At 37.2% G+C, this 21895-nt stretch overlaps 1 protein-coding gene across 14 annotated transcripts in view; it reads right to left on the bottom strand.

Moving 5' to 3' along the window:
- The window catches only part of GALK2 (galactokinase 2), a 139722-nt gene that overhangs the window by 103332 nt on the left and 14495 nt on the right, over positions 1-21895 (bottom strand). For 5 of the 14 annotated variants that reach the window (XM_082387939.1, XM_082387938.1, XM_082387936.1 and 2 more), the window contains 3 exons: positions 10486-10574; positions 8719-8989; positions 3725-3848 (listed from right to left, as the gene is read on the bottom strand). In XM_082387939.1, the coding sequence (XP_082244065.1) occupies positions 3725-3848; positions 8719-8989; positions 10486-10555 (465 nt within the window). In that variant the 5' untranslated portion in view covers positions 10556-10574. Of the gene's footprint in view, positions 1-687; positions 809-3724; positions 3849-8718; positions 8990-9339; positions 9410-10485; positions 10575-21895 lie in introns of those variants that run through there. The other 9 variants (XM_082387944.1, XM_082387942.1, XM_082387943.1 and 6 more) reach the window with 6 other exon arrangements.

Genomic DNA, 21895 nt, shown 5'->3' with positions numbered 1-21895 from the left:
AACTAATAGAAGAAATGATGGAAATGGAAAAATCACTATTTGGCAAACTCCATAATTGTTTCAGGAAAGAATCATCAAAGGATGCTAAAATTATTGAGTAAAAATTTGATGAGAAACAAGATATTTATATAAATTTGAAGTATTTCCCCACCAGATACTAACTGCAAAGGGAAAAAAATAGTAACTTTATGGTAATCTGGCAGACAACTCAACCAAATGATCAAAATTAACAACAGTTAAAGGAACATCATGTGCCTCCTTGATATGATGCCCTGAGGACACATCAGTTGACATGTGGGAATTCTTTATACTATTTCTGTGACTTCCTTGAAAGTCAAAAGTTATTTCAAAATGAAAGATAATAGGCTTCTAAATCAGCCAAAGGACAAAATATGTGAAATGGGGGGAAAATCAATTTAAATGTGAGGAAATAAGTAACATTCCCCATATTGACTGAGTGCTCTTCATATAGTTTACTAAATACCTACTATGTGCCAGTCACTGTGGTAGGTGCCTTCCATGCGTTATCTTAATAACATGGACATATCATCTCCTAAGAAAAATATTGAATGACCACTTAAGTGTGCGAGGCATTCACAGGAATATAAAGGTAAAAGGCAAAGGGCTTATCTTTTAAGCATCTGTAATCTAGCCGAGACAGCATGAACACAAATCATGATCACATACCACTGTCATGTGATGGTGTATAATATGAGGTGGGATGCAAGGCCAAGAGGGTATCTTTTGGGCTGCACCCCGCAGGCCTGCAAACCTTGTAGTTGCCCAGCCTTGAGACCGAAGAAAGAGCCTGGAGACAGTGACAGAGACATCAATGGTTTATTGGATAGGGCATCTTATAGGTCTGCAGCAAAACATCCTGCAGCAACACCCCATTGTGTACAGCAGACAGAAGGCAAGACATGGCAGCAATCTTTGCTACTTGGGGAGAAGGAGGCTACCATTTATAGGTGGAATTGAGGTCAGGCTGGCTCATCAGTTACCAGGGAATCCAGCAGCTGGGGTAGGGGGCAAGCACACGGGTAGTAACTGATTAAGCTCTATAATTAGGGTACAGGTGAAGCAGGGACTGGTAGAGAAGTGGAAGTACAGAGAGCAAGAGAACAGCCATCTTGAATGACCTGACCATACAGCAATTTCTATAGTCAGCACACTAGGGTGGAAAGGGGAGGATTTCCTGGAGGCTCAGAGAGGTTTAGTGACTCTCCAGCGACACACACAGTCTGACTCCAGCTCACAAGCACTTTAATATCACCCACAGGAGTTAAAATTTATTGCCTAGAGTCAACAAGAAGTCACAGAATTTGGAAAGTAGAAAAGGTTATGTTAGCAAAACTAAATGAGTTCTGTTCCTAGATAAGCAGATCTTGGAAGTCACCACAAAGAAAAGAAAACCAGGAACGAGTTGGGGGACAGGGGTGGTGGTATACTAGGAAAAGTAGAGGAGGGAATTTGCACAAATGTAGGAAGCTAGATGAGAAACATCAAAGCAAAAGCTAAAAAGTGCCAGCTCCTTCAGAATTAGAAACATAGCTTAAAAACCACAACATGACGCTAATACACATTTATGAGAGTGGATATAATTTAACAAGACATGTTAGCAAAGATGTGAAGCAACTGGAACTCTCATACACTGGTGGCAGGAATGTAAAATTATACAACCACTTTGAAAAACAGGCAAATTCTTAAAAAGATAACCCGACAGTCCACTCCTGGGTATTTACCAAACGAAACATGTGTCCACACATAGATTTGTATACAAATATTCACAGCAGAATTATTCATAATAGCCAAAAGCTGGAAATGATCTAAATGTCCATCAATGATGAATAAAGAAATTATGCAATGCATGCTAGACAATATGTGGACAATTCTGGGAGGCATGCTGCATTCTTCCTAGGGGTCCTGGTGGAATGAAGCTCCTTACCTACAGCAGGAGCTACCTGCCTTGATAATTCACCTCTGCTTCCCTAACTCAGTCTCCATCCTCTTTTAATACTGCTCCTGGGATCATTTCCCAAACACCTCCTTCCAAGTCTGTTGCAGGCTCTGCTTTTGTGAAAAAAAATGGAATGCCCACATTCACCATGGTGGGAATGTTAAGTGAATCTGAGTAAATCAATATGACAAATTATGGTACCCAGTTTTAAAGGTTTACAATGACACAAAATTATATTTGAGATAATGTAAGGTTTTCTTTAAAGGGTCTGAAATGTACATAAGATATATTCTCAATCATGCAAAATAAATAGAAAAAAAGATCTTTTACAATAAGTTTCATATAAAAGTCAGGAATTTCTATTACCTTGCACAACTTGGTATACACACACATAAAATACTTGCTGAATGAATGAATATTATTGCAGGCAAACAGTCCAATGAACAGTAAGACAAAAATATAATGTACCAATTATATGCCAAGATCTTTTTTTATAATTAACAAATCAAATCCATCATAATATATTATAAGCGAGTAGGCCTTATCCCAGGAATGCAAAGACAGTTCAACATTAGAAAATCCATTGGTGGGGGAAAGTGGCAGTGGGGGTGGGGTAGGGGGGATGTGGGATGAATTGGGATATTGGGATTGACATGTACGCATTAATATGTATAAAATGGATAACTATTAAGAACCTGCTGTATAAAAAAATAAATAAATTTTTTTTAAAAAAGAAAATCTGTTGGTGTAATTCTTAATTTTTTTTAACTGATCTTCAATGCTGAATAGACATTAATAAAATCCAATACCCATTAATGATTTTTTTTAATCTTAACAAACCAAGAATTAAAAAACAACAACAAAAAAGTATGTCCTTAACTTGATAAAGCATATGTACTAGAAACATACATCTATTATGTTCCAGACACTATGTATGACACTGAGAGTAGAGCATTGGAGAGGCAACAGTACCTGAAGTCACAGAGCTTACAATCTACTGGGGGATACAGGCAAGTAAGCAGATAATGACAATACAGCATGTTAAGATGCTATGATGAGAGAATTAGAGGGAGCCCTAGTAATATAAGAAAGGCCCCAGCCCTGACTTTGCTAGAGATAGTTAACCTCAATAGATGATAAATACCTTCTGGGTAAAGACAGAGTTATTTTCATCTTTTTTTTGACCCAGTACCTAAAATAGTGTCAGACACAGAGTAAGTCTTCAGTAAATGTTTCTTAAATAAATGAGTAAATGAACAAAATGAACAAATATTAAATAGGGAAACAGATTCTTTTGGAAGTCAGATACAAATTATCAATAAATTAAGTGATTTATTATAAATTTGATATCTCCTAAAGAATTCATTAGGGGGCTTCCCTGGTGGCGCAGTGGTTGGGAATCTGCCTGCTAATGCAGGGGACACGGGTTCGAGCCCTGGTCTGGGAAGATCCCACATGCCGCGGAGCAACTAGGCCCGTGAGCCACAACTACTGCGCCTGCACGTCTGGAGCCTGTGCTCTGCAACAAGAGACGCTGCGATAGTGAGAGGCCCACGCACCGCGATGAAGAGTGGCCCCCGCTCGCCGCAACTGGAGAAAGCCCTCGCACAGAAACGAAGACCCAACACAGCCAAAAATAAATAAATAAACAAATAAATTTATTTAAAAAAAAAAAAAGAATTCATTAGGGTACAAATACAAACACACATACACTCACACACACAGGCACACACCCCATTACACACAGTAGCAATTCTAAATACTCACAGGTACAAGGGATTGGTATTGGCCAGCTGGAGAACGTGTGTTTTCACAGGTTCCACAGCTATTAACATATCTTGTTCTACAGCCATAGGAAGAACAGAATATCCACAGTAATCTATATGCTCTCCTAGAATAAAGAGAACGCATTTTTTATCATTGCTAGCATGTGAATCTCAAGTAAGTTGACATACAAGAAAAACTGGACCACAAGGCAGGATTTAACAGAAAATAAAAATACTAAGGGCAGAAAGTGATACAATTTGCTTTCTCTCACTAACATCTGAGCCAGAAACTTTTGCTAGAATAAGTATTATATATTAGTTATTAGTTTCTGTTAATTTTTCAACTTCTTTAAATATTCACAAATTTTTTCCACTTTCTAATTCATAGTAATCATCTTTGAATATTTATGTTTAGTGACTAGTTATGTGGAGCATCAAGAAAAGCACTGTCTCCTTTCTCTGTTGCTCATTTGTATTAACTTTTTAAATATGAACAATGGAAGCCATTAGCACCCTCTCACTTATAATAACATTATGTGAGTCCCACTCTTTTCCTTACTAGCCAATGAACTCAGTAAAGGTGAAGTCTTTATTTATCTTTGTGGCCTAACCAAATGCCTAACATATTAGCTTGGCACTGATTAGCTGTGTTAAATGTGCAAGACATAGCTAGGATAAAGAAAAAGCTAGAAAAAAATTTAACCTGCACTATTTTACATATAATAAGCAAATATAGAAAACAAACTATTCTCTTCTCCTTTTCATTCTAATTCCTCTATGAATCACCAGCAGGAATTTTTTTTGCCTATTATACCACAATGTTTTCTCCAAAATACCATTTAAACTCAAGGTTGTTATTCATCAGATTTAAAAACAAAATAACAATTCAAGAAAGATGGGCTAAGCAAGCTCACATATTTCCCCAAGACAGGTTTGTATATCTGATTGTTCTATGGCAGACATTGAGCAACTAAGAAACATAAAATGAATAAAAGACAATTCAACTGCCTAATTACATTTTTAAATAAATATTATTCTACATATTATTACAAGTAGCAAGTCTTTTGTTTCTATATTGATGTGTCCTTTAAAATAAGAAATTAGGGTTTTTTTTTTTAATGGATTGACAATGACAGATGGAGAAGTGGTTTTCAAAATTGTCTCTCCCGAACTTCCTTCAAAAAGCCAATAATATAAAACAGTGGTTCACAAGTAGAAAACACATATTTAAATTAGCAGAACTGAAATCAAAGAGGAAATCAAGAAATACCTAGAAACAAATGACAATGAAAACATGACGACCCAAAACCTATGGGAGGCAGCAAAAGCGGTTCTAAGAGGGAAGTTTATAGCAATACAATCCTACTTCAAGAAACAAGAAACATCTCAAATAAACAACCTAACCTTACACCTAAAGCAATTAGAAAAAGAAGAACAAAAAAACCCCAAAGTTAGCAGAAGGAAAGAAATCATAAACATCAGATCAGAAATAAATGAAAAAGAAATGAAGGAAACAACAGCAAAGATCAATAAAACTAAAAGCTGGTTCTTTGAGAAGATAAACAAAATTGATAAACCATTAGCCAGACTCATCAAGAAAAAAAAGGGAGAAGACTCAAATCAATAGAATTAGAAATGAAAAAGGAGAAGTAACAACGGACACTGCAGAAATACAAAGAATCATGAGGGATTACACTACAAGCAACTATATGCCAATAAAATGGACAACCTGTAAGAAATGAACAAATTCTTAGAAAAGCACAACCTTCTGAGACTGAACCAGGAAGAAATAGAAAATATAAACAGACCAATCACAAGCACTGAAATTGAAACTGTGATTAAAAATCTTCCAACAAACAAAAGCCCAGGACCAGATGGCTTCCCAGGCGAATTCTGTCAAACATTCAGAGAAGATCTAACACCTATCCTTCCCAAACTCTCCCAAAATATAGCAAAGGGAGGAACACTCCCAAACTAATTCTATGAGGCCACCATCACCCTGATACCAAAATCAGACAAAGATGTCACAAAAAAAGAAAACTATAGACCAATATCATTGATGAACATAAATGCAAAAATGCTCAACAAAATACTAGCAAACAGAATCCAACAGCACATTAAAAGGATCATACACCATGATCAAATGGGGTTTATCCCAGGAGCGAGGATTCTTCAATATACGCAAATCAATCAATGTGATACACCATATTAACAAACTGTAGGACAAAAAACATATGACCATCTCAACAGATGCAGAAAAAGCTTTCGACTAAATTCAACACCCATTTATAATAAAAACCCTCCAGAAAGCAGGCATAGAGGGAACTTACCTCAACATAATAAAGGTCATATATGACAAACCCACAGTCAACATAGTTCCCAATGGTGAAAAACTGAAACCATTTCCACTAAGATCAGGAAAAAGACAAGGTTGCCCACTCTCACCACTATTATTCAACATAGTTTTCGAAGTTTTAGCCACAACAATCAGAGAAGAAAAAGAAATAAAAGGAATCCAAATCATAAAAGAAGAAGTAAAACTGTCACAGTTGCAGATGACATGATACTATACATAGAGAATCCTAAAACTGCCACCAGAAAACTACTAGAGCTAATCAATGAATTTGGTAAAGTAGCAGGATAAAAACTTAATGCACAGAAATCTCTTGCATTCCTATACACTAATGATGAAAAATATGAAAGAGAAATTAAGGAAACACACCCATTTACCACCGCAACAAAAAGAATAAAACACCTAGGAATAAACCTACCTAAGGAGACAAAAGACCTGTATGCAGAAAACTATAAGACACTGATGAAAGAAATTAAAGATGATACAAACAGAGGGAGAGATATACCATGTTCTTGGATTGGAAGAATCAACATTGTGAATATGACTCTACTACCCAAAGCAATCTACAGATTCAGTGCACTCCCTATCAAACTACCAATGGCAATTTTCACAAACCCAGAACAATAAATTTCACAATTTGTATGGAAACACAAAAGACCTCAAATAGCCAAAGCAATCTTGAGAAAGAAAAACGGAGCTGCAGGAATCAGGCTCCCCGACTTCAGACTATACTACAAAGCTACAGTAATCAAGACAGTATGGTACTGGAACAAAACAGAAATATAGGTCAATGGAACATGATAGAAAGCCCAGAGATAAACCCATGCACATATGGTCACCTTATCTTTGATAAAGGAGGCAGGAATATACAAGGGAGAAAAGACACCCTCTTCAATAAGTTGTGCTGGGAAAACTGGACAGCTTCATGTAAAAGAATGAAATTAGAACACTCCCTAACACCATACACAAGAATAAACTCAAAATGGATTAAAGACCTAAATGTAAGGCCAGACACTATTAAACTCTTAGAGGAAAACATAGGCAGAACACTCTATGACATAAATCACAGCAAGATCCTTTTTGACCCACCTCCTAGAGAAATGGAAATAAAAACAAAGATAAACAAATGGGACCTAATGAAACTTAAAACTTTTGCCCAGCAAAGGAAACCATAAACAAGACAAAAAGACAACCCTCAGAATGGGAGAAAATATTTGCAAATGAAGCAACTGACAAAGGATTAATCTCCAAAATTTACAAGCAGCTCGTGCAGCTCAATATCAAAAAAACAAACAACCCAATCCAAAAATGGGCAGAAGACCTAAATAGACATTTCTCCAAAGAAGATATACAGATGGCCAACAGACACATGAAAGAATGCTCAACATCCTTAATCATTAGAGAAATGCAAATCAAAACTACAATGAGGTATCACCTCACACCATTCAGAATGGCCATCATCAAAAAATCTACAAACAATAAATGCTGGAGAGGGTGTGGAGGAAAGGGAACCCTCTTGCACTGTTGGTGGGAATGTAAACTGATACAGCCACGATGGAGAACAGTATGGAGGTTCCTCAAAAAACTAAAAATAGAACTACCATATGACCTAGAAATCCCACTACTGGGCATATACCCTGAGAAAACCATAATTCAAAAAGAGTCATGTATCACAATGTTCACTGCAGCTCTATTTACAATCACCAGGACATGGAAGCAACCTAAGTGTCCATCAACAGACGAATGGATAAAGAAGATGTGGCACATATATACAATGGAATATCACTCAGCCATAAAAAGAAACGAAATTGAATTTTTTGTAGTGAGGTGGATGGACCTAGAGTCCATCATACAGAGTGAAGTAAGTCAGAAAAACAAATACCATATGCTAACACAAATATATGGAATCTAAAAAAAAAAAAATGGTTTTGAAGAACCTAGGGACAGGACAGGAATAAAGACGCAGACGTGGAGAATGGACTTGAGGACATGGGGAGGGGGAAGGGTAAGCTGGGACGAAGTGAGAGAGTGGCATGGACTTATATATACTACCAAATGTAAAATAGATAGCTAGTGGGAAGCAGCCGCATAGCACAGGGAGATCAGTTTAGTGCTCTGTGTCCACCTAGAGGGGTGGGACAGGGAGGGTGGGAGGGAGACGAAAGAGGGAGAAGATATGGGGATATATGTATATGTATAGCTGATTCGCTTTGTTATACAGCAGAAACTAACACACAATTGTAAAGTAATTATACTCCAATAAAGATGTTAAAAAAATTTAAAAATTAAAATAAATAAATAAGTAAGCAGAACTCTATGGAGCCACCAGATTCTGTTGGGAAGGCTACAGTGTGAATGACAGCCTTCTGAGAATGAAGATTCCTCCCTCTGTGAAAACTGATGGAAACATCCTGGGTGAGGGGCAGGGAGGGAGCATGAACTACTGGCAAGTAAGGATAACAACCATGATTACATTTTGGATATTTTAACAGAAAATATAATAATGCTTTTAATAAAGACTGAAATTCATTTCATCCCAAGCACTAACTAATTAACTACCTTGGAACATAATCCCCCCTTTTTTAAAATCAGAAAATAGTCAATACATTTCCTAGAATAAGAATTATGTATTCAGGAAATACCTTAGTTTGGAAGGCTTACTCCCAAAACTAAGTGAAACTTGGCTCTCTCCTCTGAGGATATTGCTTCTTTGCAGTCCTCTCACAATAGCAAGGAGTTCTTGATGACCTCCTCCCACTCTGTTGTTTCCAGGATTTCTTCCTGTCCTCTTCCTCAGAGGCTCATACCACATTCTCTCGTCTTCATCACTTTCATTTCTGACTCTCAGACATCTGCTGCTCACTGAAGACCTTTGCATCTCATTCCACTCTCTCCATCCCAGTCCTGCAATGCCTGGATAACATCCAAGTAAACAACCCAGCCCAAGGCCCCAGCTTCCTTATCCCTTCACCTCTGGAAAACTTGACCTCCTCTCTGCTTCAGCTATCTACTTCCGTGGACTTGACAAATCCAGTAATGACCACAGACCTTCTTATCACCTGGAACTTTTCTACCTGTGAAATTTTTGTTTCAAACATCAAATTGTTTACTAAAACTTCCCATCCTGCCATTTCTCTTACTCCGTTTATCCTATCACCTGTTCCTCAGAGTCAGTTCTTTGCCCTTTCTACCCTATAGGTTCCCTCCTACCTTTCTTTCCTTTTCTACCTAGCATAGGTTCCAGGGTTCATTACTTCACCTACCCTTCTGACAATATCGGTGAATTCTTGATGTCATTCTCTTGTAACCTCCATCCAAAACAAAACCCCAAACCTAGATCAAACACAGGCAACTTAGACTAGTTGAGGGGGAAAAATGAACAACTTTGCAGATTGGTACTGCTACAATTCTATGGTCTCCTGCTCTAACCAGATCTCAGTGTTACCCAGCAAACTTTTTTTTTCCCAGTCCTCTCCTTCTCTCATCCTTGACAAAGCTGTTTCAAACTTTCTGTCATCTCCTTAAACTTCCAGCACCTCCAACTCTCCCCCAAAAGAACTCCCTCAACCTTCTATACCAAAATTATACGTTTACCTGCATCAACCTGCATCCTTTTCTTCCCTGCCTTCTGTTAAAAAAGAGTCAAAGTGGCCCTCTTCCTATGCCATAGACACCAGCCCTTCTTGCCTTCTTGGGAATCCTGCTCCATCAGTTCCTTTCTTTTCAGATATCTTTGATCTGTCTCTCTCCACTGATTTTACTCAGTTCCCCCTCCCCACCTCATTTAACCACACTCAAACATCTCATATTTTTAAAATCCTCCATTATTTACTTCAAAATAAGACTGCCTGAGTTGATAATAATTGAAGCTACATTTTGGGTACAGGGGAGTTCATTATATTATTCCAACTACTTTTTTATATGTTTACACTTTCCAGTACAGAAAGTTTTCTTTTTAATCCTCCTTTGATTTGGATTTTTCTCAGTTCCCCATCCCATTTTCTCTTGATAAAACGTATTCATTCTTCAGGTCACCACACTTTTAAAAGCAAGGAATTATTCGGTTTTCCTGTATTCTTCTAATCCAATGAGTAAATGTAAAACCATCAAAATTACTCACTGCAGTCTAAAAACTTAACCTGCAGCACAGAAAAATCTGTCCATCTCTCATGAAAAGAATGTAAATAACTGGGTCTCAACAAATTTCTAAATTTTAAAAATGAATGGACAAAATTAACATAATAACATGGATTGGGAAAGATGAAAATATAGTGTTCCTTATGCAAAACTTATCTTGCTATAGCAGATGTATGTGAAACATTCTGTTTTTTCAGTTCTCCCGATGTATTGACAAAAATTTGGATCTTACCAAAGGAAGAAAAAATTAAGAGAAGGAACTTTCGAAATACCTATGATATTGACTCTTCCTGGTGCTCGAACATAAAACTTGGGAACGGATCCAAACTTAGAATTAAACATCTCTTTTAGCTTCAGCAATCTGAAAACAAGAGTAGAATATTTCAGAATATCCAGATAATAGAAAAACCCATAAGATACACACACACACACATTTCATATACCTACCACCATTAATTATCTTTAAAAATAATAAAAGCAAACTCTTTTACTGACATACTTCCTTGAAAATCCCAGGATGAAACAATACTGTAACCCGCTAAGTGACACAAGAGTATAGCTAAGCACACAGGAGAGTAAAAAATTTCATACTGATGTACACAACAGAAAAAAAAATTCTTTGCTTCAACAGAATTAACTTTCTGGATAATTTCTCAATGATATTCAGAGAAGAATCTCTTTCTACTAAAAAACAGTAGCATGGAGTAGTGTATCAGTTTCCTAGAGCTGCCATAATAAAGTATCAAAAACTGGGTAACTTAAAACAACAGAAGTTTATTGTCTCTGAGTTGTAGAGGCAAAATCAGAGTGTTGGCAGGACCATGCACCTCTGAAACCTAAAGGGGAAAATCCTTCCTTGCCTCTTTTTAGTTTCTGATGGTGACCATCCATCCTTGGCATTCCTTGGCTTGCTGCTGTATCACTCCAATCTCTGCCTATGTCATCACGTGGAATTCTCTCTGTGTGTCTCTATCTGTGACTCTGTTTTTCCTTCTTGTAAGGACATCGGGCTTATTGGATTAGGGCCCACTTTAATTCAGTATGACTTCATCTTAACTCGATTACATATGTAAAGATGCTAGTTCAAATAATATTACATTCTGAGGGGGCTTCCCTGGTGGCGCAGTGGTTGAGAGTCTGCCTGCCAATGCAGGGGACATGGGTTCGGGCCCTGGTCTGGGAGGATCCCACATGCCGCGGAGTAACTAGGCCCGTGAGCCACAATTACTGAGCCTGCGCGTCTGGAGCCTGTGCTCCGCAACAAGAGAGGCCGCGATAGTGAGAGGCCCGCGCACCGCGATGAAGAGTGGCCCCCGCTTGCCGCAACTAGAGAAAGCCCTCGCACAGAAACGAAGACCCAACACAGCCATAAATAAATAAAATTTAAAAAAATAAATAATACCTAGCATATATATTAAAAAAAAAAAATTACATTCTGAGGTTCCAGGTGGGCATGAATTAGGAGGGATGCTATTCAACCCAGTACAGTCTAATGAAAACTAGACTGGATATCAGGAAACTACAGTTCTAATTCCAATGGGGGTTCTAATTCGATGCTAAAGTTTGGCAAATCATTTTCCCTTGGACCCTCTTCTGTAAAATTAGAGCATTTGAACAAGATATTCCTCATAGGTCCCTTCCAGGTCAAAAATGCTTATAATATATTTAATAATTTTACACTGTTAAATCATCTCAAGTCACTTCTATAAATACCCCCCACTGTTTGTAGTCCCACAATATATTGTATCTGAGTAATAACACCAAGAGAGTAAATATTTGTTAGACTTACTATATTCAAGACATTCATTAATTAAATGATAGATCTTAAAGATCAGTTACAAGAAACATAAAATCACACCCAAAAAATTTAAGAAAAAAGGAAATTTATTATAATGATAGAAAGATACATTGAATATTCTTGGAAGTTATTCAGGATGACCTCCTAGGACTGTGACAGCCATCAGAAACTCTAATTACTGATGGGTGGGGTTGTGTTACCATCCTGTTTGTTGTCTCGCCTGAGGTGTCCCCACACTGGAGCCTACAGACTTTTGGGTGGGGCTGATGGAGGCTTTTGGGAGGGCTCACGCCAGTGAGTACTCCCCAGAATTGCTGTTGCCAGTGTCCTTGTCCCCACCGTGAGCTGCAGCCACCCCCCTGACTCTGCAGGAGACCCTCCAACACTAGCAGGTAGGTCTGGCCCAGTCTCTTATGGGGTCACTGCTTTGTTCCCCTGGGTCCTGGTGCGCACGAGACCTTGTGTGTGCTCTCCAAGAGTGAAGTTTCTGTTTCCCTCGGTCCTGTGGAATTCCTGTGATCAAACCCTTCTGGCCTTCAAAGCCAGGTTCTCTGGGGGCTCCTTCTCCCATTGCCGGAAGCCCACACTGGGAAGCCTGATGTGGGGCTCAGAACTTTCACTCCTGTGGGAGAATTTCTGTGGTATAATTATTTCCCAGTTTGTGGGTCGCCCACCCAGCAGGTATGGGATTAGATTTTATTGCAATTGTGCCCCTTCTATCATCTTGTTGTGGCTTCTTCTTTGTCTTTGGATGTAGGGTATCTTTTTTGGTAGGTTCCACTATTTTCTTGTCAATGGTTGTTCAGCAGTTAGTTGTGATTTTGGTGTTCTCGTAAGAAGGGATGAGTTCACATCCTTCTACTCCGTTACCTTGAGCTCTCCAGGAAGCCAGAGCTGATGTTATAGTGGAATTTTCTTCATCAGCATTCTACATCCAGCCAGATGCTAATGTCTTGTATTTGTCATACAAACATGAAGAGTCTTAGTTGGCAGGGTAGCTCCACTCCAGATGGTCATTTAAGGATCCAGATTGCTTCCTTCTCATTGCTTCACTATTTCAGACTGTTGTCCATTTCTGCATGCTCAAAATTGGATTGTAGGCATGTCCATGCTCTAGGTCAGATGAACCATTCTTTTTTTTTTTTCCTCAGTGGCTGCCTCTCCCCCTCGACACACCAGTGCAGTGGTCGTGCTCTGCCCCCCAAAACTCTATTTAAATTGTGTGTTTGCCTCTCTCTTTCCTGTCTCATTCTTTCATCCCTCCAAAAACACCATCACCATTTCCCTCTGCTCAATGCTCTTCACATTCCAGTCGCCTCTGTGAGCCTCTGAGTTTTTGCTCTTCCATCCCTTCAGTTTTCATGACACTGTGGCCTCAAGTCTAGAAGATTCAACAGCTTCAACGTCCTATACTATCTGATTAAGTCTCTGTGCCCCTAATTCAAATTCTCAAAAAGATAATCTGGTTGACAGCATATAGGTCCTGTATCCATCCTGGTCCAATTACTTTTGGCCAAAAAGGAAAAGCTATTTGATATAAACAAGGTCAATTGCTTTAGTTACAAATATGATCACCTGGGTCCACTCCTTCAGCAGAGGTTGTGGATGACAACAGAAGATGTGGAGAGGGAGATGATAATAGATATCTCTAGCACATCATTCAAGATAGATTTACTGGACTCCCAGTAGATGTGGATAATGATAGCTGCCTAAATCTGATTTTCCCCATATATCCTCCAAAACAATTTAGAACAAGAACAAATAAGTGATATTTTTATTTCTTTATTATAACTAGACAACTGTACCTTTATTATAAGTAGAAGAGAATGCATAAATTTAAATGAAAGGAAGAAAGAGGCAAAACACTGCGAGCCACTGGAAAAAGAAACTGAGTAAAAAGAGCAAACTAAGATTAATCTAAAACCACCACTAGGGCTTCCCTGGTGGTGCAGTGGTTGAGTATCTGCCTGCTAATGCAAGGGACACAGGTTCGAGCCCTGGTCTGGGAAGATCCCACATGCCGCGGAGCAACTGGGCCCGTGAGCCACAACTACTGAGCCTGCACGTCTGGAGCCTGTGCTCCACGACAAGAGAGGCCACGATAGTGAGGGGCCCGCACACCGTGATGAAGAGTGGCCCCTACTTGCCACAACTAGTGAAAGCCCTCACACAGAAACGAAGACCCAATACAGCCAAAAATAAATTAATTAATTAAAAAAATAAAAATAAAAATAAATAAAACCACCACTAGAAAGAAAAAGTACAACCATTTAAAAATGAGAGGTGTAAAAGAAGAAAAGATGAAAATAAACTCATTGATTGCTACATAGGCAATCAAAAACTTAAAGGATACCATTAAGCATGACAAAGCAACAAATTTTTTTTAAGTTATGACACAGGCATATGAAAAAGTATTATTAAACTCCTAGAAAAATAGTGCCCCAGAGAGACTGTGACCTGCGTAGTCAGGTAGACCTGGGCTCAAACCCCTTCTCGACCATGTGATGAAATTCCTTAACCTCATTCACCTTTATATGGGGTGGAAATATGAATTGAGTTATTTGGAAGATTAAATAAGGTATTGTAGGAACAGTGTCTAGCCTAGGGCTGGCATGAAGTACTTGTTCAGTAAATGGCAGTTATTATAATCTCCTGATTCCTTGGTTCAGTACTGTTTCTACTCTGCAGCATATGAATAAGAATCCACTAGAAGCAATGAAAGATGGTAGGCAATTAAATGTTTAGTTTACATCAGGACTGGAAGCGCTATTAGAGCACTAGGGTGATTTTTATGATGCTATTGATAAATCTTGATGCTCTCTGCCTTGTATCTTCCATTTTATTGAGAGGGTTGAAACAACTTAGGTTATTTGTCCATCAGATTCTAGATAGAATTATTGAAAAGGTTCGTGTTTTTCAATGAAAAAAATAAACTGACAAAGCAGATAGTAAAAGGTTAAGTAAGAAAAGTCCCCTGCTTTTTCAGGGCATTAAAAAGATACATAAATACAAAAGTAACCAACAGAACAATAATATCAATCTTCCTAACTACCAAAGAAATTTCAAAAACAGACAGATAAACCAGTAAATAAACACAGGAACTACATTATAACACATAATTATAAAATAAAATGACTAAGTTGAAATCAAATATATCAGTCACATCAATAAAAGAAAGCGCAAGGAAAGACTCAAAAAGACAAAAGTAGAAAGTAATGATATGGGGAGTAGAAAAACAGTAGACCTGGTTAACAAATTAAACCCTGGGTTTTTAGGGGAAAAATTAACAAAATAGACAAACCACTAGCTAATGAATTAAGAAAATGGGGGCTGATAAAGCATAAATAAACAAAATAAGAAATAACAAGGATGAGATAACATTAAACAAAAGAAATTTTAAAAGTCATAAGAGACTACTTTGTAGACCTCTATCCAAACAAATATAAACTGTAATAAAGAAACTGACTCCATTTTTTGATGTTTACTTACAGCTTTTGAGCTTCAATTCTCCCTCTTTCCCCTTCTGCCTCATATCAAGCAAGTGGATAAAAGAGCCCAAGTGCTCTCTCTTTTGTCACCAACCAAACCACAGCACACCAGCTCCATCTCCTAACCACTACAAAAACCTCAAGCTAGTCTCCTTTCCTTACTCTCTCAAGCCGTTTTTGGCCAGCTTGGGTGGCCTGCTCTGCCCTGCCCAGAAAGCCTCATTATGTGAGTAATAAGCCTTTCATACCCTCTTGTTCATGTGGTATTATCAGTCTCAACATCCAAACCAAATTTTTGGGTGGGGGTCCATCCTATTTCTGTGGTATGGCCACAACAGAAATCCTAAAGAAATGGATAATTTCCTAAGGAAATACAATTTATAAAAACAGATCCATTTCCATAGAAGAAATAAAGTCATCAAAGAACCACCTACACATATGCATTAAGCCCAGATGTTTTACAAGAGAGTTCTACCCAAGCATGAACATCAGATAGCCCATATACTCCATAAGTTGTTCCAGAGCATTGAAAAATAAAGAAAAGTGGTCTAATTCTTGTTATGAAGCAAGTGTAACATTGATACCTAAACCAGATAAAGATAGTCCAAGAAAATACAACTACAGACTAATGTCACTCTTGAATATTAATGCAAAAGTACTTAATAAAATATTAGTAAACATAAGGCAGCACCATATTAAGAAAATAATTCATATCAAGTGGCATTAACTCCAGGAATGCAAAGTTGAAAATATTAAGATAATCCATTAAAATAATGTATCATTAAATCTAAGGAGAAAAAAATTATAGGACTACTTCCATAGGTGTTAAAAAGCTCCCAATAAAATTTATTCCCAAAGGTGTTTATCTTAACATGATTACATATATTTCAGTCTTAAATCCAAAGCTAATTAATGAGGAAATTCTAGAGATATTTCCACTAAGAACAAAAAAAAGACAAAAAGTTCTACTATCTCTGCATCTAATCCACACAATACTGGAGGTATCAGCCAATGCAATTAGACAAGAGAAATCAAGAATCAAAAAAGAAGTAAAACTATCTCTACTTGGAGATAATATAGTAGGATGCCTAGAGAGTCCCAGAGAATCAATTATAAAACCAACTTAGGGACTTCCCTGGTGGCACAGTGGTTAAGAATCCGCCTGCCAATGCAGGGGACATGGGTTCAATCCCTGGTCCAGGAAGATCCCACATGCCATGGAGCAACTAAGCTGGTGTGCCACAACTACTGAGCCTGCGCTCTAGAGCCTGTGAGCCACAACTACTGAGCCCGTGTGCCACAACTACTGAAGCCCGTGTGCCTAGAGCCCATGCTCTGCAACAAGAGAAGCCACCACAATGAGAAGCCCACACACCGCAACGTAGGGTAGCCCCCACTCACCTCAACTAGAGAAAGCCATGCACAGCAACAAAGACCCAACGCAGCCAAAAATAAAATAAATACATAAATAAATTTTTTTAAAAATAAAAATAAAAGATAGCTCATCCATGATACTGCTGGGAATTGATTTTCACATTCTTTAAAATAAATAAATAAAACCAACTTAAATAATAAAGAATTCACAAATATAGCAGAATATAAAATGAATACTCAAACATGAATACCCTTCATGTGTAAAAACAATGACCAATTAGGGCTATCATGGTAGAGCAAACCTTGCTCATAGCAACAAGAAAAGACTAAATATTTAGGAATAAATTTAACAAGAAATGTGCAAAATGCATTTAAGTAAAGCTTTAAACACTCTTGAAAGACATAGAATAGACTCAAAGAAATGGAAAGACATCCCTTGTTCTTGGATAAGATGACCCAACATCATAAGGATAGTTACTCCCAAGTTAATTTATAAATTTAATGCAACCACCCCCAAAAAATACCCACAAGGTTTTCTTATAGAGGTAGACAAGTTGATACAAAAAATCATGTGGAAAACAAATATGCAGGAATAGTGGGGAAAACATTAAAAAAGAACAACTGTGAGGACGGAGTAACCCTACCAAACATTAAAACATACTATAAAGCCTCTGTAATGACAACAGTGAGGTACCAGCACATATATAGACAAGCAGACTTCAGTAGGATAAAAGGTTCAGAAATAGATACAAGTATATACAGAAACTTAGTATATGAGGAAAGTGGCATCTCAAATCACGACGCAAAGATGAACTTTTTAATAAACAGTGGTAGTACAACTGCTTAAACTTTTGGGAAAGATAAAATTAGGACCATCTCTTACACAAGAATAAACTCCAAATGGATCAGGCACTAGAAGAAAACAAATGAATTTCAGTATAACTCAGCATAGGGGAGAGGTTTTCTAACTATGACTCAGAATTCTGAGGCAATTTTTTTAACTTGACAAATTTGACTATATAAAGATTTTTTAAAACATTTACATGGCAGAAAATGTTATAATCAAAGTCAAAAGAAAACTAGCAAACTAAGAGAAAATATTTACAACATATTACAGATATATTCTTTAAATTAAAAAAAACCTCTGAAACCATAACACTCCTAGAACAGAACACAGGCAGAACATTCTTTGACATAAATTGTAGCAATATTGTTTTGAATCTGTCTCCTAAGGCAAAGGAAATAAAAGCAAAAATAAACAAACGGAACCTGTTAAACTTCAATGCTTTGGCACAGCAAAAGAAACCATCAATAAAATGAAAAGATAACCTACTTTCATAGCAGCATTATTTACAATAGTCAAGATATGGGAGCAACCTAAGGGTCCATCAACTGAGGAATATGATGGATAACGATGAGGTGATATATACATATACCTATATATATATATATGTATATATATACATACACACAAACATACATACACACACAACGGACTACTCAGCCAGAAAAAGAATGGAAATCTGCCATTTGCAACAATGTGGATAGACCTAGAGAAATTATGCTCAGTGAAATAAGTCAGAGAAAGACAAATACTTTCACTTACATGTGGAATCTAAAAAGTAAAACAAATGAATATATATAACAAAACAGAAACAGACTCACAGATATAGAGAACAAATGATTGGTTACCAGTGGGGAAAGGGGAGGGCAAGATAGAGCTATGGGATTAAGAGATACAGACTACTAAGTATAAAATAGATAAGCAACAAGGATATATTGTACAGCACAGGGAAATATAGCCATTATTTTGTAGTAACTTTAAATGGAATATAATCTATAAAAATATTGAATCGCTATGTTGTACACCTGAAACTCATATAATATTGTAAATCAACTATACTTCAACTTAAAAAACTCAAAAACTGAGTGAAAAATGACCAAAAACCAGATAGAAAAATGTGCAAAAGATATGAACAGAAAATCCATACTAAGAGTAGTTCATAAATGGACCTTAAACACATGAAATTAGAGAAATGCAAATTAAAACTACACCAAGATACTATAAGAATGGTGAAAATTAAAAAGTAACAACACATTCTGTTGGTGAGGTTCTGTGGAAACAGGCACTTTTCTACATTGGGTTGGGAATGCAAATCAGTACAACACATTTGGAGGGGAATTGGGCAATATCTAACAAAAATACATTGGCACTAATTTTTTTTTTAATAAATTTATTTTATTTATTTATTTTTGGCTGTGTTGGGTCTTCGTTGCTGCGCACGGGCTTTCTCCAGTTGTGGTCAGCGGGGGCTACTCTTCTTTGCTGTGTGTGGGCTTCTCATTGTAGTGGCTTCTCTCGTTGCGGAGCACGGGCTTTAGGCTCACAGGCTTCGGTAATTGTGGTGCGCGGGCTCAGTAGTTGTGGCTCACAGGCTCGGTAGTTGTGGTGCATGGGCTTAGTTGCTCCGCGGCATGTGGGATCTTCCCAGACCAGGGCTTGAACCCATGTCCCCCGCATTGGCAGGTGGATTATGAACCACTGCACCACTTGGGAAGCCCCCATTGGCACTAATTTTTACCCAACAATCCTATGTCTGAGAATTTACTCTGAAGGTATTCTCCAGCAATATGAAAATACATATTCATGAGATTATTCATTGCAGAATTGTTCGCAATTGCAAAACACTAGAAACAACCTAAACACTCTTACAAAGAAGAATGTTTGAATAAGGTACGGACTATTTACAAAATGAAGTAATATGAAACTATTAAAAAAGAATATAGTTTCTAGAAATTTTTCTCAAGTGATTTCCAGAAATATTTTGTTATAAGAAATATGCAAAGTGAAACGTTGAGATGGCCTAGAAGCATTAACATCCCAGTAGCAATGAGCATCCCTAGTGCTCAGATCTTGGTTTCAAAAGAAATCAGAACTCTTTGCAGAAATAATGCCAGAGCTGGAGCAGAGAGGGTATAATACAATCCTGGAACATATTGCTGTGCCAGAAAGTAAAGAAGTGCTCAGAAAATGACAGTAACATGTCCGAAGGACACAGGAGCCCACATAAGTAAGCTCCCACTGCCCAAATTGAGGGATTAAAATTCCCCCTCCCCCATCGATTTTGACAGGACAGAAAAACAGAAAAAAGAAGCATAAAACGTCGTTGGAAATAATCCACTTAACAAGGCCCAGAAAATATTATGAGTTAGTTCTGTAAGACCTTAAAAACAATGATTTTTTTTTTTCATAAATGGTTCTAACAATAGAAGCTGTGGAAAGCCTTCCCATCTCATTTTGGGAATAGTATAAGCCAGATGCTAACACATAACAAGAATAGCTCCCAAGGGCTTCCCTGGTGGCACAGTGGTTAAGAATCCACCTGCCAGTGCAGGGGACACAGGTTCGAGCCCTGGTCTGGAAGATCCCACATGCCGTGTAGCAACTAAGTCCATGTGCCACAACTACTGAGCCTGCATTCTAGAGTCCCTGAGCCACAACTACTGAGCCCACATGCCGCAACTACTAAAGCCCGCACGCTGGAGCCCGTGCTCTGCAACGAGAAGGCACCGCAATAAGAAGCCCGCATACCGCAACAAAGAGTAGCCCGCATTCACTGCAACTAGAGAAAGCCCACGTGCAGCAGTGAAGACCCAACGCAGCCAAAAATAAGTAAATAAATAAAAATAAATAAATTTTTTTTTAAAATGGCCCCCCAAAGCAAACTATAGGCTACTTTCACTTGTAAAAATAGGTACAAAAACTCTAAATAAAATATTGGTAAATTTAATCCAACATACATTATTTTATAATATATGTGACCAGAGCTTATTCCAGGAACATAAAGAGAGTACCAGGAAATATGCTGATTAAATGCACTATTCTATCAGAATAAAAGGGAAAACTCTATAACTCCATGATCCTCTCAAAATATGCATATATATGTGTATATATATATTAAAGAGCCATTCCTGATTTTTTAATAAAATTTTAAATTAAAAAAAAGCTTTTAACATGCTAGAAGAAAATGTCCTTAATTTAATAAAGGATACTTGCCAGAAATAGCAAACACCATATTTGATGACAAAAATATTAGAAGTTTTCCCATTAATATCAGAATCAAGACAAGGGTGCTATCATTCAACACTGTAACATACTACATAAAATATAAACTGTCTATACAACAAAAAACATCATAAAGTCAAAGGAAAATTGCTAAACTGGGAATAATATATATAATATACATAAAACAACAAATGAGTTTATCCAAAAATATATACACTCATACAAAAAATACATACATAAAGAGTTCCTAAAAACTAACAAGAAATAAACAATCTAATAACATCTTTTTTTTTTTTCAGGGCCATTTGGCAGCAACTATTAAAATTTTATTTTTATTTTTTGAAACTATCAAAATTTTAAATGTGCATTACCTTTGACATAGATTCCATTTTCATGAACGAGCTTAAAGAAACATAAAAAATGTTCAAGGATAAATGTATAAAGAGTTTTACTGCAGCATTGTTTGTGAGTGAAAAATTGGCAACTTAAATGTACACTCTAATAATTGAGTGGTTAAATAATGATATTCATACTATTAAATACTCTCAGCCCTTAAAAAGTAAAATATATCTGTATGGAGTGATATACCAGAATCTCTAAGAAATATTATTAAGTGAAAAAAAGTAAATTACAGAAAACCAAATACGATTCCACTTATATGAATATAATACAACTTTTATAAAAAAAATGTTAACAATGGGACTTCCCTAGTGGTCCAGTGATTAAGACTCTGCGCTCCCAATGCAGGGGGCACAGGTTCCATCCCTGGTCAGGGAACTAAGAACCCACACACAAAAAAATGTTAACAGTGATATTATAAAGATACAATGACATAAAGCAGAAACTAACACACCATTGTGAAGCAATTATACTCCAATAAAGATGTTAAAAAAAAGAAAAAAGCTTGGCTCGTAGTATGAGCTCGGTCACGAATTCATTGGTAGAATGCATCTTCT

This window comes from Balaenoptera borealis, assembly GCF_965194805.1.
Source record: "Balaenoptera borealis genome assembly, chromosome: 3".
NCBI classification, from domain to species: domain Eukaryota; kingdom Metazoa; phylum Chordata; class Mammalia; order Artiodactyla; family Balaenopteridae; genus Balaenoptera; species Balaenoptera borealis.
This window is presented reverse-complemented; position numbering and strand designations above follow the sequence as displayed.